The following is a 17,302-nucleotide window of genomic DNA, read 5'->3' on the forward strand; positions in this document are numbered from 1 at the left end:
CACCACAGTAAGTCAGTAAATTGACATCCTTACAAAGAGTAAAAGCTAAAAACAGCGTAATTTTTAACATTAGTTCTGAATACCAAGGCTGTTGCCTTTTTTCTCCTGACAAACATATGAATAGAAGCTTCACAATTATGTGTATATAAGGAAAAAAGTTTTTTAAAATTCTGCATCTTTTGTGCTTAAATTTCAGAGCCAGGAAAAATGTTTAGATCTTTAAAAAGAGCCTACGGATGTTCTAACAAAAGGAGGAAAAAGGGCTAAGTCTGGCATACTGACAGCCAAAAAGGGACCAGGTAAGCAAAACTATGTCAAAATTTGCATTTACCTGCCACCTTACGCCGTATCTTTTCCCCAGGTGGAAACGGAGAGCTGGCCGACAGTTCTCAAAACCAGAAGGACCGGGAAGACGTAGCTCAATTGCACAGATTTTCTGACGGGCTCCAACAGGACTACGTGGCTTTGGGTGGTGGAGGCTTCAGCTCTGCGACGCCAGACTTGGCTCGCTGCCTGCGACCAGGGCAGCCTGCCTGCTGCCGTCCCCTTCGGCTTCTTCCCAGCTGCAGCCTGGGACGACGCTCAAGAGGGTGCCCAGGCCTGGGGCGCAGCCAAACGCCTCTTCCCCCCCAAAATTTCCCCCTTCTCTGTCAAGAGTTTTCACTTGTAACACTGCTCCCCGCCCCCTGTGATGACTGATATGCAAAGGCAAAAAAGAATCTAACGTGGGATCTGTGGCGTGGTCAGGGAAATGGCCTGATGTGTCTGTGAAACAGAGTCATCCAGGGGTCAAAAAAGGTCCTACATCACCACAAAAGCAGAGGTAAGCAGTACGTGTTGATTACACAGCTACAAAACCTTCACCTGGCATACTCAGATTTTACTGACAGCTTTAAATAACATGAAGTACAATTTTCAAGTACCTCACATCAGAATGTTTTAAACATTCTAAATTGTATTCTTCAGTGAAAGCTGTGATCAGCACAACACACACAACCGATCACAATGTCAAAGCACAATGACAAATGTTGTACCCGTTTCATTTAAGTTTGTATTTTGTATTTATTTGCACAATATAAATCATTACACCAACACACTATTTCAGTTTCCACTGTAGACTTTTAGATACTATTTTCAGTTGCTTTTGCTTGTCCGTTACTGGTACCATCTCAACACCAGCCTTACTCTCTGGTGCTTGACTTTCACACCCCAGCAAGGACTATACCTTAGTGTCATATACATAGCTACCAATCAGAACAAATAGCATATTTTGTACAGAATATTTACTGCAAAACGGAAGCTTGAGGACTTTTTATGACCTTGCTGGGGTGTGAATTGGTGTGCCCTTTCAAAAAACACTGAAGTCACTATCTTCTGGAAAAATGGGGAAACAATGAGTTCTGTATGCAGCTATCACCACCAGTACTGACTATAAGATCACTTTTTTCTACAAAACACAAAATAAATATAAGCAATATATGCAACATAAGCTGTTGTCATCTATTCTAAACCATACCTGTGAAAATACAAATGGGCACGTTATGAATATTTAAAGAGTAAAGTGCTTTTAACATCGAGCAAGTGAATGCATCTAGTGTTGTACCACAGGCAAATATATATCCATTTTGGACAAAATTGTCTCCATGCAATTAGTCAGCAGCAATCCTCTTCATTCATTTATAATATTAATCTAGTAGATACTCCTTCAGTCATACGGGGTTTAAAGTCAGGATACAGTGTGTACACTTAGAAAACTCAACCAATGCTCTACATCAGCATACAGTTCGAGCATTGCTACAGCAAGGTGGTGGTTTTTTTTTTTTTTTTTTTAACCTTTTAAGAAGCCAAACCTTTGGTAGTGTAAATGCAGTGTACACTTAAGATACCACTGAACCAATATCAGAGCTCATTATACAGCTGACAGGAATGGGAAGAAGAAAAAATCAAAAGCAAATTTAATGGCTTTATGCACTGTGCTCCTCCAGTCATGCTCTATTTTCACGTGCCTCCCTGCAGGTAAGAGCTTAGACATGCAATTCAAGCAAGTGATTGCTTTCAGTTCAAAGACAGGCCATTTACTGCCAAGACGACCCTCCAGAATTGTGCTGAATTCAATTATACTTCCTTGCCTTAAGTTCAACAACACTTTTTTAAACTCATTGCTTGCTTTCAGCACAATATCTTTGGTTATATCATCTTCCTCTATAGCCTTGGTTCCATTTTTGTTACTGAAAGGCATGCCCACAGTTATTTCAAATTTGTACCGATCAAACATTTTCATGTGGCAGTTATGCTTTGTCAAATACTTGAGACGACACAATTCCTCCTCCTCCAGTGTAACATTTTTGGGGTCACAAAGAGGGTAGGTTTCACCATACAAGCACCTCATCCAATCGCCAATAAAAAATGGAAGCATATTTATTGCAGATTCTGCACTATTGTCGATTTCTGTCACACGCACATATTTGAACCGCCCAGTCCACGTCACTCTGTGTCCTTCCAGGTGACTACACAGGATCTGAGTACGTGCCATGTTCGTCTCCTTCCACGACCGGGGTCCGCAGAGGAAAGCATACTGATTCCATGTCAAGGTAGAGTTGTAAACTTTCATTCCCTCTGATCGATACACATAGAACCAACAGAACAACACCACAGCTGTAATCCACACCAGAATGAGTTTCACAATCGAGCTTCGAGTCAGGGATTTAACCATTCCAACTACAGAGAAGTTAACTTTTGTCCACCACCGGAAGAGCAGAGGGACAGTGCACAAAGCCAGGGTCACTACAATCTTCAGGAGCTCCAGAGACACAAACCACTTAATGAAATGGATAAGACACATCAGCGCAATGCCTACACCCAGCACCGGGAGCGCAAAGAGGAACAGAAAGTAACCGATTGATGCACGAACGAGCCCGATGCCAGAGGACTCCTGCAGAATGACCACAGAGAGTTCGCACCACATAAAGCAGACCAGATACGGGACCAGGTAGCAGTAGGTGCCTTTAAAATTCCGCAGTTGTGCCATTCTAAAGAAAAGATAGAACAAGTACAAAAACAGAAGGCATGGGATGCTTACATTTATCACAAAGAAATGGCCTACAGGAACAGTAAAGAAGGTTTTACCTAGGAATTTCAAGAAGCCAAAATTCCCAGGTAACACCTGCAATAGGGATAAGCAACCTGCTGCTATCTCGGTCATCAGTGCTCTTCGTGTGTAAGGTTCTGCACATGTGCTTAAGCTCATGTAACTTGTCACTGTGAAGAAAACTGAGACAGTAGCTAACTCTGAGCATGGTATACAGTCTTTGCTTGCTATAGGGAAGGAAAAAATGACAAAGAATACCGAGAGTAAAAAATAAATGTACGGCTCTAAGTGATTCCATCCAAAGTTCACCTCAGCTTGCTCAACATCTAGATTTGGTTCAAAACGAAGCAGTAAGTCAGTCAAAGCACGGAAGTTTTCCCAAGCCTTACTGTCCTGAAAAACTTTGAGTGTGCAAATCACCATAGAAATGAAGGACAAATAGAATATGACTAACGGAATAACGAAGGCAAAAAAATCAATTGTCAGATTACTGATGATGAAGAAAAAGATGAGAGCATTGATATGGTGTGTTGGAACAATGGTAGACAGCCAATGCATTCCTGCCTTTGATGCAATATCTATAAGGTATTCTTTAATTTCCATAATGGCATGAAGTGGATATTTTACAACCTGGAAAGAGAGAAAGAAGCATTTAATTAATGAGCAGTTTTGTATCTTTACATCACAGATATTCTTAGCTGAAGCAGCACCAGTCATTTGTCTAACCTCAGCTGACATGAAAAGATTTATATTGCAGAAGAATGTTGCCAATAAAATGAGATTACTTTGTCTGATATTATTACCTCTATTTTGATTAATTTAGTCAGATGAAGCTCAGAGGCGATTTTGTTTTCAGTAAAGCTGTATTTCATTACCTTTGACACACATAATTAAATGGCTTCCTAGTCAAATATTCTGCTCCACTAACTCCATACTGTATATAGCTGCAGTCCTGCACTATCTTCAGTCGTTACTCGAGCTGTGAGTACTGTAGCTTTAAAGCACTTAACTCTGCCACTGCCCTACAAGCATTATGCTATGCATACTGATATGCATATAAACTACAGGAAGCAGTGCATATAATTCATATGCACTTAGAGGAATTCTTTACAGCTGTGGTTTATCTTTAAAACAATTCCTCCCAAGCATCTAGGGATGCAGCTGTGAAAATCTGGTTTGTAAGCAGCGAAAATACTTTTAACTACAATTACTACATATTTAGGGATTCTTTTAATTCCACAACAGTAACTGTACAGGATCTTAAAATTACACCTATCTTACGTGGCATTTTCCACCACAGTCACCAGACAACAGAGGAACTGCTGGATCGAATCCTCTCCCTATGACCAGCCACACGCTTTGCATACAATCAATAGAAAGGTACAGGATTTTCCAAACACATATTTAAATATTGCATATGCACATTAGATACTGCAAACAATCCTCCTTCCCCCATAAAGAGATAGCTTTTATGTTTTCCCAGAACTCATGCTTTTATATTAATTCATTCAAGGGAAAGGCCAAGAATGCTTCAGCAAAGATCTATGTGTTGTGATGAACTGGGGGCAACACAAACAATGACTTGGGCATAAGCCTATTTATTAGCGAAGGTACTCCTGTTCTTGTTTCTAAATGCATCTCTTTCAGATTATTAGTTATTCAAAACGCTGGAAAGAGATCATCCTCCCCCTCCACCCTCCCTTTTTTTTCTTCAGCCCTACCACATGATAATGGACAACAACATGGCAATAATTACAACAAAATCTCTCACGTCAGCAGCTAGAAACCCCTACCTTGCTTGAAATTTATACCAGTATCAAATGCATGCACCTTAATTCTCCCTTCTTTCACTACCTAGAGAAGTATCGGTATGGAAAACCATTAACAGCAAGTTCCACTATTCTTGAATTCCTTCATAACAGAACCTTTCCACTCCTCAAAGCTATGGATAGTTTTCCCCACCTCCTTGCTCCTGTTTAAATAAGAAAGATACAAAGCATGTAATAACATCTATAATAAAAATATGGCAGTTATGATAGGGACACTCAAATCCTCACTGAGATGTAACATGGGTAGATTGCTCTCTTCAAGGGAAAACCATTATCCCTTTCTCTTATATTTAAGGTTCACATAGATGAAATCGTAAACATATATATGAAGTCAAGTCCAAAAAGAAATTATAGCAACAGTTCATGTACTGACCTATACAGACTAAACATCAGCTTTGAGAGTCAAGTGCAAGTCACCTCTGTCTTGTCTGAAATGTGTAAGTTAAGAGCCCTTCAACATAACCTGTGCAGCACCGGCTTCGTACCTTCAGTCGCAGGGGTAACTCTTCAGGAGTCTTCCCTGCCAATTCATCATCTTCCTCTTCCTGCATAATCAGGTTAGATGGGATGATTCCCTTTGCGTATTTCTTGGTAATTTCAACAAAGTCATCTAAAGCAATAAATTTTTTGGCTGAAAGATAAAATGAAGAGGTTGAGTAAATACTATCACTACAACATCACACTGATTATGAGTCGGAATGTTAATTTTCTTTCCTGCTACTAAAGAAGATCTACTCTGGGCTTCAAGAACTGAACTACCCATAACACAGGCTTACCTTGCAACTTGATCTGAGATCTGTGCTGAAAACAGTATGCTGCTTGTGCCAGCAACATACAACTACTCTAAATCTTGTCAGAACAGCAGGTAAGTTCATTATACCAGCACGCAGGAGAACAGAGTGAGCGAATGTAGCTTATCTGCAAGTATTCCAAGGAAAAAAAAAGACTACTGGATCAGGTCACAGTTTTAAACTACAAGCTATTATATCTCTGGTAACTTCTTGAGAGAAACCTTTAACTAGCAGCCAAACTGAAAAGAAAGAATTGTACAAGAACAGTAACGAATTATCTGTATGTTATTAACTGAAAAACTGACTACTGATTTGGCATTTAACAGTCATTTTTCTGAGTTCAGAAGTCAGACACATAATTATGGGAAATACCCAATTATTTGTACCTACAAGACTACATGTAGAATACTTGCAGTGTATTAATTTAATAAGCTACATGGCTATACAAAGGGCCTCCCCCAAACTATATCAACTGTGATCTAAAACAGATAACTAGCAATAAAATATACTTTGCTCAGTTGTACACAGATTCAAGATTTATCACTTAGCCCTGGAAGATCCTTATTCACTCCTGCAAGTAGAAGGGAGGCAAGTAGTTACTTCCAAAAACTCTAGGGATGCTGCAAGACAGAGTATGATTTATACACAGCTTCAAACTCTTTCCACAGCCAGTTCCTTACATCAGCGTGGATTAGCTAGTTTCTATGGTAGACAAGCTTGATGCCGTTTGTAAAGGAGGATAATTAACAGCAAGTTTTTTCCATACACTAAAGCAAATGACATTGCTGTAGATATGAAAGACTTCTGAATGACAAAAATCTGTAACATGCCTCCTACACAGTAAGTTTAGCCAGTCAGTTGATACAAAGATATGAAAGCTGGCCTGCTTAATACTAGTTTGAAATTTTAAAGCGACAGAAAACTGAATTGCTTCACTAAATTTAAAATCAGAGGACTAGTGGATTTGAGTCTATTAGTTTTTCAGTTTTTAAAAAATGCTACATTTACAGGAGTTATACACCAACGTATTAGTATTTAATACTGAAAACGGTGTACATACAGAACAAAATAAAGCATTTATGTCGAGATACCTGCTACAGAAAGAGGGGTGTTAAAAGAGTTCAATAGAAAAACAGCAGCTCACAATCCATCTTTAGCTTTAATCTCACAACATGGATGTTGGCTTTTGCTTGGACTATTTTTTTCCCCCTCTCACTGCATGAACCCGTACGTCCCACCAAATACCATCTGGCATGCCTCCCAAGAAACAAGGAAGGATTTATTTTTGCTAACGATTCTTATCATCCACAGACTGTAAGGTGACATCGCTTGCACAAAGAAATAAGTGAGACTCCTTAGCTGTCTTCGGTGGGGTACAGATCAAGCCTAATACCAAATATGCCATCTAAATTTATTGTCCTATTGGAACAAAACACACTGTGATAAGATAGTCTTGTTGGTGTGGAATCAGCAAGCAGACATAGTTAGAACCTCACAAAAATTCCTTAACAGTACTTTCACAGGATCACGGGACATCCTAAACGGGAAGGGGTTATTAACTTGCTATATTTGGATGGCCTACCAAACATAATGGCATGTATACTCTCAGGCACGCAACAACTGTCCATTGACAATGTCAGCTCTGACCTTCCATTTATACCTCTGCTAAGGACACCACAGATCAGATATCTGCGAACACGTATCTGACTTCAACGTTATCTTCCAAGTACTGGCAAGGTATTAAAACTGAAGGAAGAATCTCCTACTGGCAAGCTATACAGAGAAGCTCAGTGCATCAGAGAAGTAAACGCTGGAGAGTAACAGCTGTCTTGTGCACCCATGAAAAGATAAAAGCTCTCTAGAGAAGAGGTAACAGCTTAACTCCTACTTTCAGTGTTTGATGAAAACTTCTTGGTTTTAAATGTTATTAGTATTTTGTCACCCAAGTGTCTCTTAAATTGATATAAAAAGCGTATGTTGTAGATTGTACTTTATTATTCATAGATTTTTTTTTCCTTCAATTTGGTTATGACAAATTCCCCTGCCTCCCCCATTCGCCGTAGAAAAAGAAAAATATGCACATCAATTTCTGCCTACGCTTACATGTAGGTTCATTTACTCTCCTGTTATTTTATCTGCCATTTAAGCCTTAAAAAAAAAAAATTAAAATTTGCCAGTTCCTTTTCTGACACTCTCTGAATTACTGAAGAATCCAGAACAAAATGACTCGCTTTGCACTCACGCTCTATCAGCATGTGCCAGTTCAGCTAAAGGATGGAAAGAACGCTAGCGCCGTCCACCAGGCACCAATGCAGCATAGCTCCAATGAACCCAGACACACCTGCGTTACGATACCTCGACCAGAACATGAAACACAACAGTCGTATCCTTGAAGGACTATTTCTAGCTTTTCAGAAGTGGCAAACTAGTCACAAGAACAGCTGACCCACTCTCACTGAAGTTTTGATAGGATCAGAAGCTTCGCCTCCAAAATACAATTTCTCCCATCATCTACTCCCTCACACACATACACAGGCACACATCCCTCCTCCTCTTACACTTCTGTGGAAGTTAACATAAAACTGCAATAGTTTTACTCTTCTTAGGAATGTTGTTTTCAGAAGTCACCTGCGTAATGAACACAATCCCTGAAGGTAAAGGCCAAACTGACCTAATGAAATGTAAATCTAATCTTTCACGGAGTTTAAACCTGCAAATCCCCAGATTTGGCTCACTAATCCCCAAATGATGCCTTAGTTACACGTATTCTCAGCTACAGATCTATTAGCAAGTAACACGCTTTGCGACATTTAAAAGTAGTCTTCAATAACTGATCTAGATTGCACATGAACTATTTCATTTGACCTACTGCATTTCAAGAAAATGTTTTCCCAACAATGATTAACAATGATTAACCTTATGTTAGACAGTGTTCTTGAAAAGCTACACATACTGCATTGTTTATAATGCATTTTCTTAATTTAACAATTTGACTTTCCTCCTGACGGCCCAGCAGCATAGCAGCATTTCTGAGGTATGCAGGGCTAGGGAGAACTTTATTTCAAGTCCAGCCCCCATCCGCACCATACCTTACACAACTCACAGACTTGGGTTTACAAGTCTAATGCCATGTGTGTTGAGTGGTTTAATTCTCCCCACTACATGAACCAAACTGCTTCTAGGTTATGACAAGTCTATCTTCATGCATCTTTCCTATATCAATCTTGAACAAATACGAAAAGACAAACATTAATTATAAGGGAAGGCAAACAGGAGCAAGGCAAATAGAATGAGGGATCAGTCTGCATTAAATGTTTGCATAATTGATTACCTTACTGTAATCAGAAAGCTTACCACAGTGCAGAACTGAAAAAAAAAAATATCGAAATTGCAAAAAATTTTTTGCTGAATGGACTTGTAAGTGCTGAAAGGGCAAGAACATAAAAATGACAAATAGCATGCAAACTCCTCTTAGTATACTAACCACTGACAAGTCGACTGTAATGGTTATCTCTTCTGAGTTCACATGCAGATCGGTTATTTACCTTGCACATATAACAAATTGACACTACCAGCCTATAGCTGTCCAAGCTTGCTATACATTCTTACTCTTGACAGCACCAAATGCTTAGCAAAACAAAATAGAAACCAGAACCACAGGCAAAGATTGAAAGCAGCAGCATGCACTCACATTCGCTGCTCACTAATCGCTCCAGCATTCTTCTCTGCTTCTGCACCGACTTTGGGACTGGGCCAGGTTGCTTCTCACCATCTGGTTCAATAACAAAAGTTTATGGAAAGTCAAAGCAGTCGATTAAAGTGATCAAACAATAACTGGAATGTTCTTTAAGCTGCAATATTTGGAGAACAGTATTTCTTCAAAGTCAGGAAAAGACAAATGTACATGTAAACGGGTAAGAAGTGGCTATATGGCTTTCCATATTCACATTACTATACTAGAAAAGGGAACAGCATTGACATGGCTAACACATACTGCCGTAACAGCGGAGTGAGCCAGGCGTCTTGAAAACTGGGTTTGTAAATTGAAATATCTAGTGAAGTATCATCACAATGACTGATGGGGGGGGGGGGAAGTTAAAACACAGCAAAGCCATAAGAGATCTATTTTCCAAGGACAGCAAGTGTTAAATGAAGATATTTTTAATATTTTGTGATCTGTATGAGTGCTTAATTGAATCACAACCTACAGCAAGAGTTGGCAGGCCCTTCTGAACTACCTTTATTGGTGCAGAGAACACAGTTATTAAAAGGAGTTATGAGTCATTAACACTGTTAATTTTTCTTAAGTAGATCATACATTTACTTTTGTCTCAAAATTGATTGTTTATAAAGCCCTTTATGTTTCTAGATGTATTCTGGCTGTAAGTCTGTATTTTATCAATACCATAAACCAGTTCATAAACAAACCTTCATTGTCAACTTGCCCAACATTTTCCAGTAGTTCAGAAACTGCTAATTGCTTCTTCTTTTTTGGGTTTAATTTCCAGTACATGACTAAGGCAGCTTTCCTCACAGCTCTCTCCAAATCAGTCTCAGATGATAATTTTTTCACTTCTTGCTCGTTCTCAGAAGTGATGCCTCAAGAAAACAAAAATACATTAGATACTATTTGCCCACACCCATGAAGAAATGACAGATTTGCTATTTGTTTTTCTCAGTTTAGTCTGAAACTCCTCAATGTTTCATTTGCATCTTGACCACCTCTGCAAATTGCTCAAATGCACTGCTGTGTCCATTGCTTATCAAAACCTAATCGCATTACTTAAGTTTAAACTGTACTTTTAGACTGCGCAAGACACGCTTTATCCTTATGTCTTGCTTCAGCTTTATAAGGACAGTAGTTCATGCAAAAGGTGGTGCACATATGCATGGATGACATGTAAAAGGCAGCAAGAATTTAATGAAAGGCTTTTTTTTTTGTTGTTGTTTCTTGTTTTGCTTCAAATTAGAGTTCAGACAGTTGGTAGATGAAAGGAGACCATTCCAAGTGTGGGAAGTAGCATGAAGGAAGATGTGAATCTTGAAGTGGGAGAAGACAACAGAAAAGACCAATTAGGGAAGAAGTTGTAGAGTGGCAAAAGAATGAAACAACAGCAGATATGCAGGATGGTTATATATGACCTTCGTGGTCAAAGAAAAGAAGCTTCAAAGAAAGGTAAGAAGGGGAAGAATGAGCATGAATTCCATGAAGGAATTCAGGCAAATAATTACTATAAAAGCTTTTATGAGCGGAATCAGTAATTAATGCTTTTAAAATTACCTATTTGAACATGCTGTCAGCAACTGCTCACATAATTTTGCCATGAACATTCCCATCTTATTTTAATGCCTCTTTTCAGAGTTAAAATGTATATAGTATTATTTCAAATGAAGTAGGAAGTGCAAGCAAAAAGTCTCAGAGAATCCCTACCTCTTCTGTCTGCCAGGCATCTACGCAACAGTTTGACAGCTTCTCTTCGACCTTGCTTAGCAGCAAGGATAAACCAGTCAACCGCACTGCAATTGTTAAGTTCTTCATCCTCCTCTTCTGCTAATCTTAAGAAGTGTTTCCCCACCTAGAATAAGTGGGGAACAGAATTCCTTTAATTACTGAAACATACTCCACTCTCTCTCTTTGTCTCCCTCCTCCCACCCTCTGGAACTCTGCTAGAAGAAATTCTCTCTGAACAAAAGGTCAAAACATTTGCTCCTAGCACTACAGAACAGAGCTGTAAGTCAGTCTTCTACAGAGAAAGATCAGCTTCCCAAGCTGGAAGCAAGACGGAATCGCAACACATTTGGCCAGGTCAATGAATTCGTTGCTGTTGGTCTTCAGGCATCTAGCAGGATCACATAAAGCTCCCAGTGTTAAACGTTTTCTTGGATTTTTTTCCTGCTATAACAATGGTCAGACAACACTGCTAGCCTGATTTTAAAAACACAAAAATTCAGCGTAATAACCTGGTGCTCGTGACATTCATATGAAGTTAAGTTATCGATAAAGGGCCCTGACATGGAAGGAGGCTTCAGCAATGAACTTCCCAACTCATAGCAGTTTAGCCACAGAAGGTCAAAACAAACTCATGATTAATTAGTGAATGGAATAAAACTAATACTGTTTAAGCATCAAGCAATTTCAGTGATACAGCCTGTAAAAATCCTCCTATTTAGGATTATAGAAATTACAGAGCAGATGCCTGTATTATTGTTTTACAGATAAGAACAAAAACACCTTTATTCCTTCTATAAAATTGAAATATATGGTAATATATTAGTAAAAATACTTATGCAACAGCATGAAACACTTCTGCTTATAATACCACAAGGCAAAAAAATGTTAAATGGCAGAAAGTGGCCAAAACTACCGGACATCTTATCCACATGCCTGAAGAAACTGGGAAATGCTTTTGCTTGGGTCACTGCACTCCCTCTCTCCCCACTGTTACTACAGCTACATTCTACGAGTAATTAACACAATGCCTTAAGGGTATAGCTCCATAATTCTCAGTATTATCTATTGAAAAAAAAAAACCCTGTTCGACAGTTTTCTCTGAAGCTTTGCCTTTGATATTACCACTAAAGGTGACTAAAGAAATACCTTTGAAATATTAATAATTCACATTTTTCCCATGTAGATTAAACACACTGATATCATTAAAAAGACCTTTTTCTTCTGCTAAAGGTTATGTCTCCAGTCTTGCAATCAGTTTCATATACCTACACAGGTCCTCCAACAACTTCTACATAGATAATTATGGGCTAGACATCATAGTAATTAAACCCATAGTACATACACAGTCGAGCTATCCAAAAGCATACAAAAAAAAAAAATTGGACAAAGTAATCCAAAACTCAGAACTAAATAATGATTACATCATGCCAGAGTTCAACAAGCAGTGCACAGATATAGTGGCAGACCAAGAAAACAGTACATAAAACAGAAAAGAAAAAAAAAAGTTTCAGAAATTGCCTGGTAATTTATCTCCAACTGCAGATTTATTTATTTATTTCAGAAAGGAACTGCTTGACCAAGTTACATGGTAAATAACATCCTCTATCTAGCTGTTTTTTGAGCATGTTTGTATTTATAGCCATTAAGATTTTGAGCAAAGCTTCAAGAGTAGTAGATGCAGCTCTTCTAGGTTTGTAACGATCTCTTGGACCCAGACACTCGTATTGCAACACAAACTGGCAGATTTAGGAATCAGTCATATTCTACGAGGCTACCGCACAAGCACAACAACAGCATAACACCTGTTTTATGACAGAAGTGCTTTTCTGCCTTGACTGTGGGGTTTTTCTGTATTGTTTGTGGGTTTTCTGGAGGGAATGTTTTCAGGTTTGTTTTTTTTTTTTTTTTATTCAGCATTAAGGTTTAATCATCTACCCCCTACAAAAAACCCCACAGAACCCACCCCTAAAATCCGAGCAACCAGAACATATTTTCCCTTTACTTTGATTACAGAAATACAAGCTTCTGTGTACATTAAAAGTTTTGGTAGCAAAAAACCCCCACAACACCTCCAGGTCCTATAACAAACATGAAGGCTTTCCATGAAATCCTACTGGGAGGTCTACCAGCTCTCTCTGAAGAAGCCCCGTGCAACAGCCACCTCTCACTGTTGTAGCAAAGCTCCAGCACGGAACCACCTGAAGATGGCTGCAAAGCTCTGGCCTGTAGTACTGGGAGGAAGGACTGGTGGGAAAACGCATTACCCTCAGATTTGTCATTTAAGCCATCAGGGTTTCTCTCTTACCCATGAGCTAAAACTGTGAAATGAAGTCATGGTTGGTAACAGCTTAGTGTCCTTCTGCAAAGGCTGCTTTCACCTGTGGGCTTAATAACCAAGGAGTTATCTCAAGCAATCCCCTTGCAGAGCTCCTCTGGTTGAAGACGCTCAGCTGCCTTTTCTCCATGACAGAATTCCAGCTGTGGGTGTCTCATTTACACAACTGCTGTACAGTTACTTCGCAATAAAGAAACTACATAAAGCTATGGTAATACAGGTTGACAGCTACTCAGAGTGCATTTATTTCCATAGTCATTGCAGGGTTATTTTTGAATAAACTCATAGTAACAACTGCAAGCCAGTGAACCAAGCGATTTCCTGTGTTTGACTCTGTAATTATTAGCAAACAGCACAACGGTGCCATCTCAGCTTCTTCTCATTCATACACCTACAAAGGTAAGAAAAATAAATGGATTTTTCTAACTGATTCTAAAGGGGCATACTCAACAATAAAGAATATATATTTTTTAGGGTTTTAAAAACTAAAATTAATTCTCTTTCCACAAGTCACAAGAAATTTGATTGCACAGAAGAGAAACGACTGTATTTAGGGTTTCCTTTTCACACAGTCAATTCATCCTGAGTGAATACTGAAGCAAAATTGTATGCTGGATCTCTTTACGACAAGAATCCTATTATTGTGTGGGAATAGAAAGTGTACACAGCTAAAGAACTAAAGAAAGGGAAAGAAAGTGGAAAAAATTGAGAGAGAAAAAAATGTTCTTTATATACAAACATATGCAAACATCATAGGCTTGGATTACATAAGGTATTTCTTACTCAACTGGAAGTTATATCCTGACAGAGTATTTATGGGGTTTGCTTTCTTTCGTGTGGAAGAATAGAGCCAAATGTGGATTTTACAGCAGCAATCCTGTCAATGCTAAAACTTCATCCTCCGCAAAGCCGTCGGCTGTTTCAAAGGTGAGGAATTTGTTCCTGTCTTGGGTTACAACTCCAAGGACAGCCTGTCCCTCAAACAAGCTGAGGTGAAGTGTGGAGCGAGCCTGGCATTGCTGTATTTTTTACAAGCTTTAAAAGGATTTCTTTCCCATCCTGACCTTTTTATTTTTATTTGCAAAAAGAGTAGTGATCCTTGGGGAAAAAAAACCAAACCACCAGTGAGCATGTAGCAGACTATAACTACTCGCTTTTTCCATCAAAGCTGAAGCTGCAAAATAATGCTCAAGTAAAACTCTACCCAAATTCACCACAAATTAAAACATTTCTAAACAATTCTAAGCTATTTATACTAGACCAGTTAGACCATACACCAGACAATGGAACGCAGCAGAAAACTCGTACAATTTTTCTAAAACCTAAGGGACACCTAAAGTGCTAACACATACAGGGACAGAACTGCCAGTATTAATTCAATTCTATCTGCCATTACACAGCTAAACATAGCTAATTTCAATAAAGGAGGAGAGGCTTCTTTTCTAAAATATGTTAACAGGTTGCCCAGAGAGGCTGTGGCTGCCCCCTCCCTGGCAGTGTTCAAGGCCAGGCTGGACAGAGCTTTGAGCAACCTGGTCTAGTGGAAGGTGTCCCTGCCCATGGCAGGGGGGTTGGAATCAGATGATCTATAAAGTCCCTTCCGAACCAAACCATTCCATGAATTCAACAGAGAAATGGTGTAAGTGCAAAACGTCAATCAACCTCCGTTCCTGCTAAAGCACCTCAATGGCAGTTTCTTACACAGAGTCCAGCCTAAGAGTCCTGCTGTCTTTGTATAGAGGGAAGGGCTGACCCAACAGTCCAAGCTTAGATAACTCATTTAGATGAGCACTTAGTTCTGTTCCAATGGCAAAATTAAACCCAAACAGCATTTAATAGTCCCTGTCTGCACCATTCCACAAGTAACTCTTCGGCACATTTTATAAATTTCAAAAAAAAAAAAAAAAAAAAAGGCAAAAGCAGTTCTGTACCTTCTCTGTGCTCTCAGCCTATCCTTCCCTTTTTCATATGTGTCCTAAAAGTTTACTCAAGATTTGGACCTGAAACCAGTAACACTCCCAAGCAGGCAGCATTTCTCAAGGCAGAAAAACCATCTGGCATCACCTTTCTTTGAACAGTTCAAGACCAAGACAGATACAGTTCAACTAAAGAAGAGACAACAGTTCTACAGCAGGCAGTGCTATTTTTGGAATTAAGAGCAAACAAGACTGGACAAAGAACACATAACATTACCTCTGTCTGTGCTTTTGGTTCTCCAGCTTTGGCCCTCTCAAGAAGTTCCTCAAAGAGCACTTCAGGTTCTTCCTTCATGGCCTCTGTAAATTCATGTGATAAAGAAAATTGTTTACTAGCAATATTTGAAAGTATTTATAAATCATTGCTGTATGTGGTTGAAGAATTATAAAAAATACGAGTGTTTCGCAAGAACAGAAGAAATGAATTCTCATCACAGTATTTACACTCATCTCAGCGTTGTACTCCAGCATATTCACCGTTACTTGTTATTTGGTACCTGCCACAGGATGACACAGCTTCTCATTTACTTTCGCAGAATTTCTCAATAGAAGAATATTCATTATGATAAATATGAGCACATGTAAAACATACAGTATGGATCAGCTTTTGTACTATTACTATTTTTATTCTTGAAAGCACTTGAGTCTTTCACCTGGCAGACTTACTTAGTAGCCAAGAGTTCTGAAAAAATTAACCAAGCCTTTAAAAGAAGTCCAGTATATTTGAAAGTTCAGCTCCTCAGCCTCTGGAGTACACAGAAACTAACAATGATTACACTGTTATAAACTCCACTGCTTTGTGTCCAATTCCACACTTGCACCTAATTTTTTCTCCTTTCCTATCTAATGTACACATACAGACATCACCATTTTTTTTCTTCAAAAGCATCATATTGCTCCATCAGTCAAACATAAAGAAAAATCTTGAGAGCTTTATCTGACATCCAGTGTTTGTAAACAACATCATGCTGCGTGCTACTGGATCAATGAAGAATAACCTTAATGGAAAAGCTGACAAAGGCCAGAATTGCTACTTTATATGAGATGACTTCTCATAAATTAGTTTGGAAGAAATTTACAGAGGAAAATGAATACAACTTGTATGCTACAAGTGGAGTCAGTGTAAGAAAGGACAACAGACACTCATTCAGAATCACAGCTCTACCGGTCAACCTAAAACAGTAGGTAGAAAGGAAGGTCCAAATTGATCAAGTGCCAAAGCTTGACCCATACATACCACATTACCCCGCAAGCCCACCGAACCCATCATGACACTCAGTAGCTACGTACCAAGGGCAGTCAGCACGAGAAAGTACAGGAATGAGAACAGAAGCCGTTTCCAAATGTAGGGAACCAACTGAGAGACGCTGTCTGGCATCCGCTCAAAGTCACAAATTTCAGCCTCTCCCTAATTTGGGCAGCAACAGCGCGAGAAGCTGGTAAGCAGCCCCGCTAGCTGAGGTGCTATTTAGTATCAGCTCTTTTTCAAAAGGTGGGAGGAAGGAAGAAATAAACCCGATTCCAAATAATCTCCCAAAGAATAGGGCTACTTACATTCTTTAACATCCCTGGTACTGGGACTATTTCCAAACAAGAACAGGCTACAAGCCAACGCTTTCATTAAAATGGATGTATTTTAACAAGAGCAAACCGCGAAGTAAGTTTTCTCCTTCACCATGCCACAGTTCTGCCTGCCAAGCTCCACTTGGAAAAATACTAATGCCAGATTATAACATGTTGTCTGGCTAAACAAGGCACACAATGAAAAATAAGTTTCATTTAGTACTCGGTCTTTTCAGAAAACTGTAAAAATATTATTGTAAACTAGGCA

The 17,302-nt window shown here is 39.1% G+C and overlaps 1 protein-coding gene across 6 annotated transcripts in view; it reads right to left on the minus strand.

Annotated features, from left to right (window-relative positions):
* Positions 1–1,037: 1,037 nt before the first annotated feature.
* The window catches only part of WFS1 (wolframin ER transmembrane glycoprotein), a 38,487-nt gene continuing 22,222 nt past the window's right edge, over positions 1,038–17,302 (minus strand). For 5 of the 6 annotated variants that reach the window (XM_075420505.1, XM_075420507.1, XM_075420506.1 and 2 more), the window contains exons 3-8: positions 15,689–15,771; positions 11,140–11,284; positions 10,137–10,307; positions 9,400–9,480; positions 5,403–5,548; positions 1,038–3,718 (exon numbers count right to left, since the gene is read on the minus strand). In XM_075420505.1, the coding sequence (XP_075276620.1) occupies positions 1,910–3,718; positions 5,403–5,548; positions 9,400–9,480; positions 10,137–10,307; positions 11,140–11,284; positions 15,689–15,771 (2,435 nt within the window). In that variant the 3' untranslated portion in view covers positions 1,038–1,909. Of the gene's footprint in view, positions 3,719–5,402; positions 5,549–9,399; positions 9,481–10,136; positions 10,308–11,139; positions 11,285–15,688; positions 15,772–16,761; positions 16,865–17,302 lie in introns of those variants that run through there. The other variant, XM_075420509.1, reaches the window with a different exon arrangement.

This window comes from Opisthocomus hoazin, chromosome 5, assembly GCF_030867145.1.
Source record: "Opisthocomus hoazin isolate bOpiHoa1 chromosome 5, bOpiHoa1.hap1, whole genome shotgun sequence".
NCBI lineage: Eukaryota > Metazoa > Chordata > Aves > Opisthocomiformes > Opisthocomidae > Opisthocomus > Opisthocomus hoazin.